General features: G+C 35.5%; 1 protein-coding gene across 32 annotated transcripts; it reads left to right on the forward strand.

Moving 5' to 3' along the window:
- Positions 1–2,054: 2,054 nt before the first annotated feature.
- On the forward strand, positions 2,055–14,732 carry LOC148862058 (uncharacterized). 32 transcript variants are annotated; one of them, XM_088985224.1, is made up of 10 exons: positions 2,055–2,261; positions 2,457–2,610; positions 2,717–2,923; positions 4,538–5,257; positions 10,400–10,582; positions 10,704–10,795; positions 10,972–11,031; positions 11,138–11,207; positions 13,608–13,811; positions 14,081–14,732. In XM_088985224.1, the coding sequence occupies exons 4-10, from the start codon at positions 4,541–4,543 to the stop codon at positions 14,465–14,467; spliced, it is 1,713 nt and encodes a 570-aa protein (XP_088841350.1). In that variant the 5' UTR covers positions 2,055–2,261; positions 2,457–2,610; positions 2,717–2,923; positions 4,538–4,540; the 3' UTR covers positions 14,468–14,732. The 32 variants fall into 32 exon arrangements, with proteins under 32 accessions (XP_088841350.1, XP_088841351.1, XP_088841377.1 ...); XM_088985225.1 differs by having other exon boundaries at positions 2,457–2,574; XM_088985251.1 differs by having other exon boundaries at positions 2,066–2,261; positions 14,175–14,732.
- Positions 14,733–17,195: the final 2,463 nt, after the last annotated feature.

Raw genomic sequence — 17,195 nt, forward strand, 5'->3', positions numbered from 1 at the left:
AATTATTATTCATCACACTTATTTTTGTTTAATATGATTAATATAAAGAATTAGAGATATGCCATTTTTTCTATTTTTTATTTAAATATATATCATGGATTCACCCATTTGACTTGGATGGTTGAATTGCTTACTCACCACTCGGATGGAAGAATAATTTCATTTAGGTAGTTAATTCCTTAATTATAATACTTATTTAATGAAAGGGATTTAAATAAAGAGAAAAGCGGTTGTTCAAATTACATCTTTGTCCTTATAATTACAACAGATTCAAATTAAAAAATTGGTGTGTTTTACTTAAACAAAAGTTCCACATTCTCATTCACTCTTTTAATAGTAGTATAGATTTTTGAGTTTTAATAGTTTAATGTATGAGAGAAGTTGATAAGCCCTAGTACTTTTATAGTCTCACAAAGCTATTGTGAACCTCTTCACTAAGCTAAGGATCTTAGTTTATTAATCTCTTGCATTTTAGTTGTTTGTGTTTTATCTTGTTATACTATTTATTGAAAGACTTTGAGTCTTAGTGTATCTAAGCTTTGTTGTAATATCGTTTGAGTGTAAGGGGGTGTTCTAGGGTTGAATACCATTGAAGGTTTGATGGATACCTAGAGTCCAATCTAGGTTGGGTAGATATTTGTAAGTTTTACCAAGTTAGGTTGGGATAGTATTAGGAAGTCTATCCAAGGTATTGTAAGTACCTAGAAGTCCTTGGTTGTATAGACTTTGTTGGCACATGGAAATTTAACTAATTTTGAATTAGTGGAAATCCTCAAATGATGTTTGAGGTTAGGGGTGTCAATTGGACTGAATTCGGTCAAATCCAATCTAGGTCAAGTGTGAGTCTATTATAAATGGGCCAGGTCCAATCCAATCCAATGAATGTTTTGGACCAATTTGGACTGGTCCAATTCAATGTCTGGACCATCCAATATGTTCAAATTTATTTTGATTTAGATTGGTTTCAACCCAAACCCGGTCCATTGACAGATATATTCTTATCTTATATCAATGGACCAAATATTGGCTTAATCCAATCCAATCCAATATAAATTTGTTACGGATGGACCAGGTCCAATCCAATATGTCTTGTTGGTCTATCTAATTCATCCAAATTGGTTTTGGACTGGACGGGATCCAATCCAAAACTGGTCCATTGACACCCTTATTTGAGGTAGAAGATGCAGGCAAGATTTACCTAACCTCTATAAAAATCGTGTTTGCATCTTTTGAGTTAATGGGAATCCTCGAAGGGTGTTTGAGGTAGAGGATGTAGGCAAGGTTTACATAACCTCTATAAAAATCGTGTGCATATTTTCTTTGTTTTTTCTTGTTTCTTACTTTCAAGTTTTTGCAATAATTCTCTTCTAACTGTTACTAACATTTTTCTAACTATTTAAACATGAATATATGATTATCTTGTAGTTCTTGTTCTTTATTTTTATCTATTTTTCTTTTAAACTACAAGATAAAAAAATCTTGGCCTATTTATTGAGCTACTAACTTTATTAGCATTCCATTAATTGCATTAACATTTACTTTCAGAAGTTATTGTTCACTAACATTTACCAACTACACTATTTTTTATTATTATTATTATTATTATTTTTTGGGTAGAGGGGAAAAAACAACACAGACTAGACTAAAGACAGATACAAAATGACGTGGGTAGAAAAATCTCATGCATCCACTAATTACTTTACATTTACGTTGTTGCAATTATTTTATGGTTAATTGTAAGCAGTTGTTTATTTCTTCTTGAGATTATTTTTAGCGGTCATTTAGTATATTTGTTGGTTAGGGCTAGGGGTGTAATTTGGGTGGGCCCAGCTTGAGTCTGAATCTGACCCAGCCCGAAATTTTACAAAACGTTAAAGTTGGATTTTCGATCTTCAAGTTGGACCCAGGCCTAATAAGTTGGGTTATATATATACATATTTACCTATCCCTTAAACTCAAATTTTAGGGTCGGGCCAGGGTTTACCATAAACCGGGCCTAACCCGCCCGACTGGTGAGCATCTTGTTCTTGCCTGTAATAAGTGAAAAATGAGGCAAGGCACTCACAAACAATTTCTTAAATTTTAGACGGTATAGCGATATGAGCCTCATAATGAAGCGGAAAATTGTAGTTCTCTCTTTTGAGAAACCTTCCAGATGAGAATTGATTCCAGCACTGGAAGTAAGTGGTTATGAGTCTTGTGACTGGTCTTTCTCCAGCCAATTCGATGGAAAAGAATCATTCGCTTTCTATCTTTCACAGGTAACTTCTTCTCTCCTTACTTAATCTAATCCTGTCTCTTTGTTCACTTATTCTTTCTGTTTTGTTGTAAATTACTCCTCTTCTCGTCACCTTATTGTGGTATGGATATGATTAGAGTATGAATTCATATTCAATTTATGTTTTTCTTCTATGATATTTTCATTTACTGAATTGGCTTTCTGGTTGTACTTATAGTTAGGTTGCTTTTATATAAGTGGGTTTCTTTGCTCTGGGTGTTTGGATACGGCTTGGAGGAAAAACCCCAGCAAGTTCCATGATTGATGGAAATCTCTGCTAGCTTGTGGAGTTGGAGGTGATGCTTCAGTAGTGGCTGGTGGTGTATTTTCCTGTCAGTTATTTTTACATTCAGTATTTCTCTTAAAAGCAGAGCCTGTACCTTTTATTTGGACCATTACTAATTTTGTTTTCCTTCTTTTTTTCCAAGTGATTAACAGAATTTTGCAGAAATGCCATTAGAAGTATGACGAACATGAGGTTTGACATCCTTGGTGGATTCTACCCACCATAAACATGTCTGAGAAGATCAGTGGTCTCTTCCGTTCATTTAGCGGACACATATTTGTTTTGGAATAACCCAAAATAATACCCACAGCATCCTTGACACTGGAATCCGGATATGTACCTGTTTTTAGTGCGTTGAGGTCTCTTTCTTGTCCAAATTTTATCTTATATTGAAACTCAGCTATCAAAAATTTATAATATTTCTCCAAGTGACAGAATCTAATATACTACACCGTTACTTGCAAGCTGTTATGAATGGCAAGGGCGGTACTAATAATTACAAGAAAGCTGTCTTTTCAGGGATTTTGATGATACCTGAAAACGCTATAATGGGTAACTGATGATCTGTTAGTGCGGCCCAGGGGTAGATGTAGAGTTTGGATTCTAGAGTGAAGGGAAATAGAAAGTAAATGGTACAAATCTTCATAGATTTTAATTGATGGTTATTTATTTAGAGTGCATCCCAAGTTTCACTCAAATCCTTAAGTGGTTTTGAACCAAACTTCCCTGTTGTAGAAATAGTCATTTTTCCTTTTTTTTTTTTCTCATTTTAAACTTTTTTTAGAGATAACCTTATGCATGCATGTCTATTAGGGGTCAACTTGGGTTGGCCCGAGCTAGCATTTTACACTGCTTTGGGCTTGGGCCTTCAGACTGGGCCCATTTAAAATTTGACAAAAGCCCAACCTGAGCCCGTTCAAGTTGCATCCTTAATGTCTATGACATGTAGTTAGAACCAAAACTGCAAAAGTAGGAAAAAAGGATAGGCAGTATAGTGAGGAATCACTTAAATGAAAACGAATTGTTTTCTAGCTGAATATGCTCAGTAATTTTGTGAGGTGAAACTGAAATTGGTTTCCTTTTAGGAAATTTCTAGGCAACCATTATTAACATGAGGTGACAAATCCTCATAGATTTTAATTGATGTTTGTTATCCCAAGTTTCACTGAAACAAGTATTAAATATGTAAGTTTTTACAAACCACACTTGCCTGATGTAGAAGTAGTCACTTATTCTCTTTTCCTTTTAAACTTTATTGATAGTTATGACCTTAAGTTTTTACAAACCACACTTTTTGATGGTTATGACCTTAACTTTATTGTAAGTTTTTACAAACCACACTTGCCTGATGTAGAAGTAGTCACTTTTTCTCTTTTCCTTTTAAACTTATAGTTATGACCTTAAGTGTGCATATCTATGAGAAGTAGTTAGAAAGAAAACTGCAAAACTGGGACAAGAGGATAGGCAAGGAGCCAAGGAATTGAAGAATCACTTAAATGAAAATAAATTGTTTTCTAGTTGAATGCACCCGGTAATTTCTTTTTGTAAGGTGAAGCCAAAGTTGATTTCTTTTTAGGAATTTATGGGGTGTTTGCAGCATGAATATGGGGTGCCAAATCTGCATCTGACTATTGTTAGCCAAAACTATCCATAAAACTCAGTTCTACATCTAAGGTTTATTTCTGTTTATGAACTTCTGGGCATTTGCACCATGGAAATTAGATGGCAATACTGCACTTGTCTATTGTAAGGCAAAGTGAGCAACAGAACCTAGTTCACCTTCTCTATGGATCTTGAAATGTGTTCCAGGATTACTAACTAAGATTTTAAGAAAATAGATTTCCATAGCGAATTTCTTCCAGGTCCTTTTAATATTGTTACTTTTAATAGAGGAATATAATTTTCATACTCTCAAGTTTCCTTTTGAATGAAAATTGAGGATACTATTTACTGATGCTTTTGGTTGCTTTCAGTAGATGGAATCCAACATGAGTGGCATGGGCTATGATCACTCAGCCTCCCTGGGCAACAAAATGAAGAAGCAAGAGAACCATAAAAGTTATACTAGAGATTTACTACCTGGGAGTGATCTTTGGACAGATGGACTTATTTGCGCTTTTGAATTTGTTAGAGGCCAAAGGAAGACAATTAGGTTAAAATCTGTCCCAAAGATCCAATCAGCAGAAAAAATAGATGGGGAAGATCCAGAAAGGCCTTTGTCACCTAGATGTGCATTTACTGAAGCACCAAATGTAAACAGGAACAACTCACTAGACTCTGGTTCCATTTCCAGATTTGGAGCTAGTGGTAGCATTCCTTTGGATGATCCCAAAGTTTGCCAGGATAACCATTCAGGCCATTTTCCTACCATGGAAAAAATTGTAGGAAGTCACTGGATACCAATTGGATGGGCCAGGATTTCTCAGCTTGTCCAAACAGTGCAAATTGATGCAGGCTGGGCCTCACAGCAGATTGAGTTCCCAGAGGATAAGGATGATCTCACTGTTGCAGATTTAGCAGCTCCTTACTGGGAACGGCCAGCAGGGCCCACATGGTGGTGTCATGTGACAGCAGGTCACCCAGCCATTGATGCATGGCTGCGTAATGCTCAGTGGTTACATCCTGCCATCAGTATTGCTTTGAGAGACGAAAGTCAGCTGATTAGTGACAGAATGAAGCACCTTCTGTATGAGGTGAATTCTTATTTAACCTTTGAAATCTTAACTTTTCAGTTTGATAGGATTTGTTTTTATGAATGCTACTATAAAGAATGTAGTAGATGGCATATAATGAAACTAACTAAGATGGGGATGGCCATCAATGTGCCAATTGTTGGGGATCATAGTTCACATTTGCAATTTCTTAGGCTAAAATCATAATTAAGGCTGCGTTTGGTGTCCTGCATACATTTCCTGTTCTTGTTTACAGATAACCGTTACTAGTATATAAGAGTATAAGATGTCAACATGAAATTTACATCATGGCTTATAACTGTTTATTTATTAGCATTTATCTCCTACCAGCATTATACATTTACTTTGGTGTGAAAATTTACAATGAAACAACAAAAAATAGATGAATGAAACACTATTAAATTAAATGTAAGCATTCCTAAAGATAAGAAAATTTTGTTTAGCTTTAGTACCAACACCAGTGGTGCAGTTAATAAAATTTGGAATTATAGTAACCTTATTCATCATATATAGTCATATCAACCCTCTTGATATTTTAGAGTCCACCTGAGAACCTTGCAACTTGCACCATCTGTTCAGGCATATTGGTTTTGGAGCATAATTAGAGCTCAAAATGTTATCAAGAAAAAGAAATTGGAGCTGAAAATTTTGTCACTTAATTCATTAACACATTCTGATGATGGGGAGTGGGATATGAAGCATACTGTAAAGAAAATAATGGAAAGGGCTGGCATTGTCTTTCTCCCAAGATAAGCTACTATCCACTTCAATAATCCCTATCTATTGAGTATTGACTTATCTTTCTTCCTTTAACCTGAACATTCATCATAAATAATGCTTTATCAGAATACCAACAAATAATTTGTGTATGAATGTCCATTCAATATTCATTCAGCATTTTGTAGATTGTAAAAGTTAATCAACTGCCACAATTAGATTGCAGACCTTGAACACCTACAGAACCTGTTAGAAAGGGTGGCCTATTACAAGTTGAAGGGACTAGAAGAGCTAGGGGTAGGCAGAAAAGGAGTTGGGTGGAAGTAATAAGAAACCATTTAGGCACCTGCAATTTAACCATGGATATGGCACTGAACAGAATGGAATGCTGGACAGAATTCATGTAGCCAACCCCATATAGTTGGGACAAGGCTTAGATGATTATGATGACCTTGAACAAAAAAGGATTGTTGAGAGAGATGTCCAAATGCCCTTTTGTCCTTACCCTTGTTTCCAAATGCATTCCTGTTGTGTAAAAAGAATAATGCTGTCAGTAAGTAATAGTATTAAGCTCTGATGATAATGATATTTACCAAAAAAAAGAGTATTATAAGAACCAATTTTTAGAAAAACGGACCGGCCGGCCGAATTGTGACCTGGGGCACTAACCGGTTTGGCTGCACCCCAATAACCGGAATTGTTCAAAACCCGGTGAAAACCGGCCAACTGGCCGGTTTAACCAGAAAACCGGTGAACCAGCCCTGGTTTCATGAATCCGCCCGGGTCCATACATAAATGAAATTTTAAAATGTTGTTAACAAGATTTGAACCCAAGACCTCTTATTTTCATAGATTAATTAATTACCACTAAACCACCACTTTACTTATATTAATTAATGACTCTTTATTATACACATTACATTATTATGCACGTATTTTAAAGTAAATGTAAATTAAAAGGCTTGAACCCTAGTCATTTGTTTTAAAAATTAGGAAGCTTACCATCCATCCACCATATTTAAATATATTAAAAGTTGTAAAATGTATTATATATAGTATTTATATGACTCGTAGTATATATATGTATATGCCATGTCGTCACGGTTCAACCTCCAGTTCGACCTCAGTCGAACCTCTGACCCGTAAACCTCTCCCTTTTCCGATTCTATGCCCAGTTTGGTTCTCTGAACATTGAGAAGAACCATGTAATTATAGTAGTAATATCAATGCTCCTGCTACGTTAGAAGAAGCAGAGATCGCTTTTAGAATCTTATTTTTCAACTGCAAGTGCAGATACTTCATGTTCATCAAATACTGGTTTGAGTGTTATTCTTGCACTCAACAAGATAAGAGCATAGTTTTCAAGATGCCAAGGCAAGGCTAGGCGACAGGGGGGCGCCTTGTCGCCTAGTTGCCTAGGCGATGGATTTTTTTAAGTAAAAAATACATATCCTAGGTAGTTCCCTAGGTTCCATAACCATCTTTCCTTAATAACTATCCATAATTTTCGTAAGAAAATTATAAACTTCATGTTTAAGTCTAGAAAATCAACATATTTATGAGAAGAAAAAGAAGAAAGAAACGAAAATTCAAAAAGCATGGGGACTGAACCCCTATTTTTGTTATAGGAAAAGAAGAAAAGAAAAGATGGAAGAAGTTTTTCCCTTAGTTATTGGTTCAGATTCTGAAGTCCTTGGGGGTTCAATACAGCAGTTAGCAATATTTGTGTAGATTAAACCCTAAAAAATAAGAAAATAATAAAAAGAAATTATTTCATAAACACAAAAAATGATAGTTTTGTTTAATAATGTCTATTTTATAATTATAATCTCAAAAAAGTAACAATATAAAAGTATTTTATAAGACAGTATACAAAACTGCTTGGCGACTGGGCAAGGCGAGCTTCCAAGGGTGCCTTGTCGCCTAGGCGTTGCCTTGACAACTAAGGATAAGAGAGATGTTTAACAAGGGACATGGAAGTTTCCTTCAGTTGGTGCAAGCATAGTGCTAATTCCTTTGCAGATACATTAGCCAAACAAGGGGTGGGACGACAAGATCTATTCTGGGCACAATTGTAAGAAGGGGGTACTGTCAAGGGGAGAGATAAGCTTTTTATCTCTCACTGTCTTTATATGTACATTTACTCCTTGTACCATTCCATTTTCCTAATCTTAATGAAAGCTTACAGTTATTGGTAAAAAAATAAATAAATAAGAGAGATGTTTAACTGATAAGGCACAAAAGCATTTATGATAATCACAATGCGCATAGAACGTGTGACAAATCCAAAGTCAGGTGAGAAATATATGGAAATCCCTTGATGCACATCATCAAACTATATGGTCCTGTTTTGTCATTCTGTTATGTTCAGTGCCATATCCATTGTTAAAACTCATTATCATCATCATCTAAGCTGTATCCCAACTATATGGGGTTGACTACATGAATCTTGTTTTTCCATTATGTTCTGTTTAGTGCATATCCATTGTTAAATTATGAGTGCTTAAATCATTTCTTACTACTTCAACCATGTCCTTTTTGGCCTGCCCCTAGCCCTTCTAGCCACTTCAACTTGCAACAGATCACTTCTTCTTACAGGTGCTGTAGATGGTCTTCTATGCACGTGATCAAGCCATCTTAATCTACCTTTTCTCATTTTGCCACCTATTGGAGCTATTCGTAGGTTCCTTCCAATCACTTCATTTCTGACCTTTTCCTTTCTAGTTTTTTTTCCCCACTCATCCATCTCAGTATATGTATCTCTGCCACACTTGTTTTTTGGGCATTTTTGTTTTTTGCCTGCCCAATACTCTGCTCCATGCAGCATTGTTGGCCTTACAACTGTTTTATAAAATTTTCCTTTTGATTTGAGTGGTATTCGCCTATGACATAAGAATGCAGATGCACCCCTCCATTTTTTCCTTCCTGCTCTAATTCTGTGGGCAACATCCTCCTCAATCTATCCCTTGTTAGGAATTATTGAACCGATGTATCAAAGTAAAGAAAATAGAAGTACATTTTGAAGTATGATAAGAAAAAGAAACCAATAAGAGAAAGCTCCAGTGTTGGGATTGGAGAAGCAGTAGGGTGGCTGCACGGGGAAGCCATAGAGATTTAAGAGTTGGTTCATTCTGAATCATTAAAGTTCATCTATAATAGGAGAAATTAATGAGGATGTTGCCCATAGAATTAGAGCATGATGGTAGGAGTAAAGAGTTGCATTTGGCATGCTATGCATCCAACATATGCCAATAAGACTAAAAGAAAAAAAATTTAACACAATTATAAGACCATCTTTTCTATACGGGACAGATTACTGGGTGATCAAGCAAGAAAATGTTTAGAAAATGAGTTTAGCCGAGATAAGGATATTGAGATGGATTAGTGGCAGTGACAGAAAGGACACAATCAGAATGAGCACATTAGAGAGGACTTCAGAGTAGCTCCAGTTAGTGAAAAGATGAGGGAAGGTTAACTGCAATGGTTTGGTTTTGTGTAGATGACTAATGACCACCAATGAGAATGATTAACTTAGTGAAAGTAGAAGGCTCTAAAAGAGAAAGGGGAAGATGAAAGAAAGCATAGTCTGAAGTGGCAAGAAATGATTTTTGGACTTAAATTTTGACAGAAACCAACTCTTGATAGAGCACAATAGTGCAACAGGATTCATGTAGCTGACCCCAAATAGTTGGGATTAAGGCTGAGCTGAGTCATTTCCTAGCCTAAACAGTAGGTGGATTACTGAAGAATATACATGTGAAACATGGATGTTCCAAGTTATGGGGGAGTGCAACTTTGGGTGGATTGAAATTAAAAGTTAATCAAAATCCAGGTCTGCTCAGGTTGTGTTATTTCTTGTATGTGGCTGCTGACTATAGGACACTATAATTCTGTACCATTATAACATCTATATGAAAAATTTTAAATAAAGAGAGATTAAAATTTCTTGTACACCATGTCCATATAATACCGGTTTACATTATAGTGGCTTTGGATTTTTTATAGTGAAGTCCAAGATGTTGTAAAAGTGGGCCAGGCAGCCAATTACTCCAAGTGATATAATTGTTGCAAATTACATCTTTAATATTATGGCTATGCCAACAATTAAATGGTGTCACATTTGTCAGTCAAAAAATTCCCTAGGCACCCACATCCTTTCATGGATACTAGACTTTGAATGGCAAAGGTATCAGGATTAAAAGAAAATAATTACAGACAACACCATTGCTCCTTTACATTATTTTGATCTTTATTTTCATGCCATCTTATGCTTCTTTTCTCTGCTACTTTTCTCTTCAATTAATAAACAGGTATTGTTTTGGTATTGAGATGTGTAATTTACAAGAACTTTTGGTATTGGACTGTTATTGATTGGTTTTGTTGGACTGATTAGTAATGAACTAATGATTATTGTTTATAAATCAGATCCCAGTTAGGGTTGCAGGTGGTCTATTGTTTGAGCTATTAGGGCACTCGGTAGGTGATCCATATGTTGATGACATCCCCATTGTTCTTCGATCTTGGCAAGCACAGAACTTTTTAATAACTGCATTGCATGTAAAAGGATCTGCATCAAACATAAACGTGTTGGGTATCACTGAAATTCAGGTTTCATGCTTGGCAAAGTCTTTTCAAATTTGTATTCTCAGTAAGGACTTATTTATACACATTAGCATTTCCTATATGCTATAATTTTCACTTTGTAGTTTGATGGTGTGCCTTGGCTCAGGAGCTTCTTTCTGCTGGTGGTACTAACGCGCCAAGAACAATTCATGAAGTCATTGCATATCTAGCTAGTCGCCTTTCTCGATGGGATGATAGGTGACAAATATGCTCCTCTTCTGGCCTAAACTATAGAAGGGATTGCTTCTTTTAGATGACAAGATTTTGTTTTTTTGAATAAAAGAAAACTGGATTTCATCAACAAATTTAGTGTTACTACTGTAGCACTATCAAATGGTTATGCCTTTCTTCTTTGATTCTTTTGTTTCTTTTAGGTTATTCCGTAAGTTGATATTTGGAGCATCAGATGAAGTTGAGTTGAAGTTTATGGACAAGTAATGATATTCATTCTGCTATTTTGTACTAAAGAAATTTTATTCTGCATATTCTGTTATCTTTTGTGGTTTACCTGTAAAATAAGTACTTCGTACTTGTGAATAGGAGGAACCATGAAGATATGAATCTATTCAGCGTAATTATGAACCAAGAAATCAGAAGGTTATCAAGACAGGTATATTTTCATCCATTCTTTTTGGGTCACTGTCATCTTATTGATAGACTGGAATATTTAGTTGTTTAAATGGGCATAACCGAAGACACAAATATTATAAAAGAGTCAACAGCATTTTACCTTTCTGATAGTTGACTGGAGGATACTTTTGTTGTAGTCACTTTAAGCAGTCACTAGGGGTGATCATTCCTAGCATGGCCCTGGAATTGTATATAATATTCTATAATATATTAAGTGTAATACATATTTATATTAAGCCCCTTACTAGGTGCTAAGCCTGGTTCAGCCCATGATCACCCCTGGCACTGACCACTTGGCTTGGATTCATACCTTTCACATCCTTGTTGCCTGAAGAATTCTTTTGTGTTTCAAGTTATCCTGGATCTAAGTTCTTTGTGGTGCTTACGGACATCCTTGGAGACAGCATATTTGAAGGTTCTCTAGTGCCCTAACAAGGAACACCTTCAAAGAATTTCTTGAAGTGGTAAACTTTGAAATCCATATAATTGGTCTGATAATCATCCATATAAATGGTAAACCGGTTGCATAATGCTTTGTCTTTAGTCTGATATATTTGTAGGTGCAAGATTTTGGACCTACAAACCTACGTGGCACTGTGGAAGATTGATCACCCCTACAACTTGCCACATGAAAGAGTGTAGTAGATGCAAGATTTTGGACGCACATGAACCTCCTCTCCCTTAAGAAAAGGAAAAGAAATGAAAAGAATGAGAGTCCATGTTTAAGCTCCTAAGCCATTTAACAAACCTATGTGGCAATGTGGCAGACTGGTTAGCCTTTGCTCAGTGCCCCTTGTCTTGGGTCTATTAGACCTTGGTGCCCTGAAACAGGAAGGCTGAGGCAACAGTGTTTCCAAGAAGGAAGGGGCAAGTATTAATCTCAGAGTCAGGAGGGCAAAGACAACAGTGTGTCAAGGGTGGCAGGGCCATGATGCCTCTGCATCCTAAGTATTAGACTATTAGTCTATGAGTCAGGAAAGCAAAGCCAACAGGTCCGCCATAGAAAGGCCATAGTGTTTCCACTTCTCCAAGTGACATGACTGCAAGTCAGACATCTCATAATTGAATCTTTGCTCATGACAAATATTTGTCATGGAATGTAGTCAAGCAAATTACCTCAAGGTGCAGGTCATCATTAATCTGCATTTAAGGAGTCATTGAAAGGTTTAACCATTAAGGCATGCCTTCTACTCATACCTTCAAATATATTTAGACCATTAGTAAACACAAAGTAATTGGACTAGTAGAGTAAGGTGAAGGTGGCATCTTTGAGATTGCTTGAGGTGCAATTCTGCTATAGAAATGAAGGGTCCTGCTTAATCAGAGGCTTGCATAATATTTCTGACCAAGTGACAATACTAGAGGTGGCAGCACTTTTTATCTTTTTATTGTTTGTTGATGCTTTATTGATTAGAATAAAGAAGGAATAATAATGTGAAGATGTCATGCATCCAACAGCTTAGGCCAGCTGTTTTTTCCCATGCGTGTTCCTTTTATGTCCCTTTATATTATACAATTTGTATTACATTACTTGCATCCCTCTTAGTAGAGGACAATAAATAAATAACTAAATAATATAGAGAATGGTTTAAAATTAATATAGAGGACAATAAATAAATAACTAAATAATATAGAGAATGGTTTAAAATTAATATACAAAAGACACCAGACTGTGTCAATCTAACAACTACAGATAGACTTCAACATCCCTCTTTGGGTCACTTGATCAAACTTTACAGCTAGTGATATCCTGGTCCCTTCTCCTTAAGACCATTTGCACCATCCCAGAACCTCTGTTCCATGCTTCTGTATCCTTGTATCAATTGTTGCTAGAAACTCTTACCAACATGTGGCCTTTGTACCTCCAAGATTAGTACTCTGATTGGGAAATTTGAAGGGGTAACTAAGTTTGTATTGCCCTTTGATAGCATCACTTTCTTGGAGTAGAAAAGTTTGGATGACCTGTTTTGATATAAAATCTGTGAAAGAAAGAAGAAAAGAAAGAGAAGAAAAGGTTTCTGCTTAGAAAGAAAGAAAAGAGAGAGAGAAGAGAATGGGAGAAGCCAAAATTAGGTCTGGCTGCCTCTTTCATTAGATTATATACTCACAATAAAAGAGGGTACAAAGACAAATATGCCCCTAGTAAGTTGGCTACATGTAAGAACTGAATAAGCACACTTAAAGCATAAACTAATGGGCCTAAGGCCCAATAACTCCCTAACTATGCTATGTATATAGAAACAAGTAATATCAGCCCAAAACTCAACACTTGGGATTCCCCAAATACAAATATATGGAGAACGTCCCAAGTATTGGCATATGACTTGAATTAATTATGAATTTACCATCAATTTTTGTTTTTTTGTTTTTCAATTGGCAGGTAATTAGGGTTAAATGGTCACTTCATGCAAGGGAAGAAATTGTGTATGAACTACTCCAACATTTGAAGGGGAATGCAACAAGAAGTTTGTTGGAGGGAATAAAGAAGAGTACAAGGGAAATGATTGAGGAGCAAGAAGCAGTTCGTGGCCGTTTGTTTACTATTCAAGATGTCATGCAGGGCAATGTGCGGGCGTGGTTGCAGGTAAGACAAGAACTGGTGCAAAACTCATTACCCAATTCTCAAACTCGAATCCACATTCTCATTTTGTCAGCCTGAGATTTTACCCTCATACCAAGCATTTATGCATTAATTATATGTAAATTTGTATTCCATATACTTAGGCATGCACAAATGAATGCTGTATTGTTATTTTAGATGCACAACAATGAGACCTTCCATGCACATTTCACTTGTCTTGTTTTTACCTGTTTGGTATCATGAATTCCTTGTTTTGCACATGCTACTTCCAGGATAGAAGCCTCCGTATAACACATAATTTGGCTGTTTTTGGTGGTTGTGGTCTTGTTCTATCCATCATTACCGGGCTGTTTGGGATCAATGTAGATGGGATTCCTGGAGCTGAGCATACACCATACGCATTTGCTTTGTTCTCTGGTTTACTTGTCCTGGTAGGAATTCTCCTAATTTCAGCTGCAACACTCTACCTTGGATTGAAAGAGCCCATTACAGAAGAAAAGGTTGAAGTGAGGAAGTTGGAGCTCCAAGAGCTTGTTAAGATGTTTCAGCATGAGGCGGAGACTCATGCACAAGTCCGGGAAAATGTTCCTAGAAACAGTTTACCCTCGAAGGCTGGAGATTTTCTTACAGATGGTGCAGATTACGTTATCATCAGCTGAGCACAGCATACTCAATGTATATTAATGCCATTTAACACCAACATCTTGATATAATATTTTAGATGAAAAACAAGGTTCTGTCTCAATGACAACCATTTCTCATATTTGGCAGCCAAAATGTTGGAAATCCATTTCTTGGATTAGCCATTTGTTATTTTATCTTCTTATCGGAGTTTTTGCAATAATTATCCATTGTAAATTAATCATTTTTCCATGTTACGTTGATATCCATCATTCTATAATAACAAAAGACTTGATTGTAGCAGTGGCTTCTTTCCTGACAACTACAGTTCACATTGGTGATTGTTTTAAGATGACATTAACATTTCCATCCTATTAAGCTTGCTTAGATTTTTATCCATGGTGTACTTGCTATCTGTAGTGGTTCGTTTCCTGTTACTTTCTCTGAAAAGTTTGCCTCAATAGTCAATACCTTGGAAGTAGATGGATCCCAAGACATTCAAAACAAATGAATTGACAGGGTACTAAATGGAGGGTATCTTATTTTAAATATGTTGTGGGTTAGTGTAGTGAGGCACTCCTTGAGTCTCTGGTTTCTTTGATAGCACTGACCTAGGGGCCTTGTTGTAACCATGATTTTGAAAGGCTTAAGTCTTGAGGTGCGAGGCTTACACTTTGAGGTGAAGCGCTCATATTTTTGCCTCAAAGGCTTTAAGCATTATAACCATGGTCTGAGGTTTAAGCCAAACTAGATTTCTTGTCCGCAACTTTCTACCCACAATGCATTGCAGCTACACATTGTGATCCTGTACTGTGAGATCTACAGCTGCGGTGTACTGTGGGTAGGGAATCCAGGTTCAGCTTTTAAGCTTTTGTCAAAGAGGCGTATCCTCAACCCTCAGGGCGAGAAGTGTAGAAAGGTGTGAGCCTAAAGAGCCTACAACAATTGGATTCTCTAGTGCAAAGAAGATTGTTTTATTTTATATTTTTAGTTTAAAACATATGGGAAGGGCACTTTAGTAATTGAGCACTGAATAAGAAGATTGAAATGAAAAGCTACTAGAGAAAATAGAGTTTTTAGCTTTTCTTGGGGTTTTTTAAGAGTTCAATGCATCAAGGGCTATAAAGAACCTTTATCGTTCTCTTCTTTTATTCTTGGTCAAATCAGGTTGAATTTTTTTCTTTTTATTCAACACTTCTGCCTGACTAGAAATACAGCATCCTAAGCTTGTCATTCCATTTTTTTTTTCCTATCTTCTCCATAAGAAAATACTATCTATCTAATTTTTCCCTCTCAATTCTCTTCCTAATGGATTTCTTTTATTTTTATTAGCCTTTTTTTTTTGCATAGATTAAACCAAGTTGTTTCCTTTGTTGGGTAACTAGAATCTAGTATCAATCACATGGACAATTCATTAGAAGATCTCATCAGTAAAAGAAACTTTGATGGAAAATTTTTGATAATTTAAAACATATGATTGTTCATTTGAACAATTTGAGAAAATTTGAACTTCGAAACTGGAAATATAAAAAGGTTTATTGTTGTTATTTGATTAGTCATTATTTTGTTGAATGTAAAAGGTTTTGAGAAAATTTGAATTTTGAAACTGGAAATATAAATAGGTTTATGGTTGTTACTTGATTAGTTATTATTTTGTTGAACGTCAAAGGCTGGAATTTATTACTTACAGACTTCTATTTTATGGATGCTTATATTTTGTTTGTCATATATTTTTTTTTAATTCTTCTGATTTACACCTTGCTACGCCTCAAGGCGTATGCCTTGAATCCCATGCGATTCTCTAAAAAAGAAGAATTTTACTAATCATATGTTCCTTATATTATTTATAAACTTCAATTATTATTTTTTTTAATTCTTCTGATTTACACCTTGCTACGCCTCAAGGCGTATGCCTTGAATCCCATGCGATTCTCTAAAAAAGAAGAATTTTACTAATCATATGTTCCTTATATTATTTATAAACTTCAATTATTATTTTTTTTAATTCTTCTGATTTACACCTTGCTACGCCTCAAGGCGTATGCCTTGAATCCCATGCGATTCTCTAAAAAAGAAGAATTTTACTAATCATATGTTCCTTATATTATTTATAAACTTCAATTATTATTTTTTTTAATTCTTCTGATTTACACCTTGCTACGCCTCAAGGCGTATGCCTTGAATCCCATGCGATTCTCTAAAAAAGAAGAATTTTACTAATCATATGTTCCTTATATTATTTATAAACTTCAATTATTATTTTTTTTAATTCTTCTGATTTACACCTTGCTACGCCTCAAGGCGTATGCCTTGAATCCCATGCGATTCTCTAAAAAAGAAGAATTTTACTAATCATATGTTCCTTATATTATTTATAAACTTCAATTATTATTTTTTTTAATTCTTCTGATTTACACCTTGCTACGCCTCAAGGCGTATGCCTTGAATCCCATGCGATTCTCTAAAAAAGAAGAATTTTACTAATTACAACCTATATTTCCAAGAAGTTGTCAGTTTTTGAATCCAAATATCCAAACCATCTAATCAGTTCCATTCCACATATAAATCTAACTGCTTGCAATAATATTGCAACTTTTGTTTCCTGAGAATTGTTCTTAGGGAGCAGATAGCCTATATCTTCTGACATATTAACTCCTATTCAATAGGGAAGAGACATCACATAAACTAGTAAAATATGTTTTTGTTATGTCTAAATTTTATTTAGTCATTTTAATTTTAGATTTAATATTATGAGTACATTTGTTG

The sequence above is a fragment of the Nelumbo lutea genome, chromosome 4 (assembly GCF_056320005.1).
Source record: "Nelumbo lutea isolate HS-2025 chromosome 4, American lotus-T2T, whole genome shotgun sequence".
Lineage (NCBI taxonomy): Eukaryota > Viridiplantae > Streptophyta > Magnoliopsida > Proteales > Nelumbonaceae > Nelumbo > Nelumbo lutea.

Bases quoted from the DNA above. Each gene is read 5' to 3' on its own strand.
- LOC148862058 (XM_088985224.1), top strand. From the start codon at position 4,541: ATGGAATCCAACATGAGTGGCATGGGCTATGATCACTCAGCCTCCCTG. The intron at 10,796-10,971 runs GTGACAAATATG...TGTTTCTTTTAG, and splicing joins CTTTCTCGATGGGATGATAG to GTTATTCCGTAAGTTGATAT. The intron at 11,208-13,607 runs GTATATTTTCAT...TTCAATTGGCAG, and splicing joins TCAGAAGGTTATCAAGACAG to GTAATTAGGGTTAAATGGTC.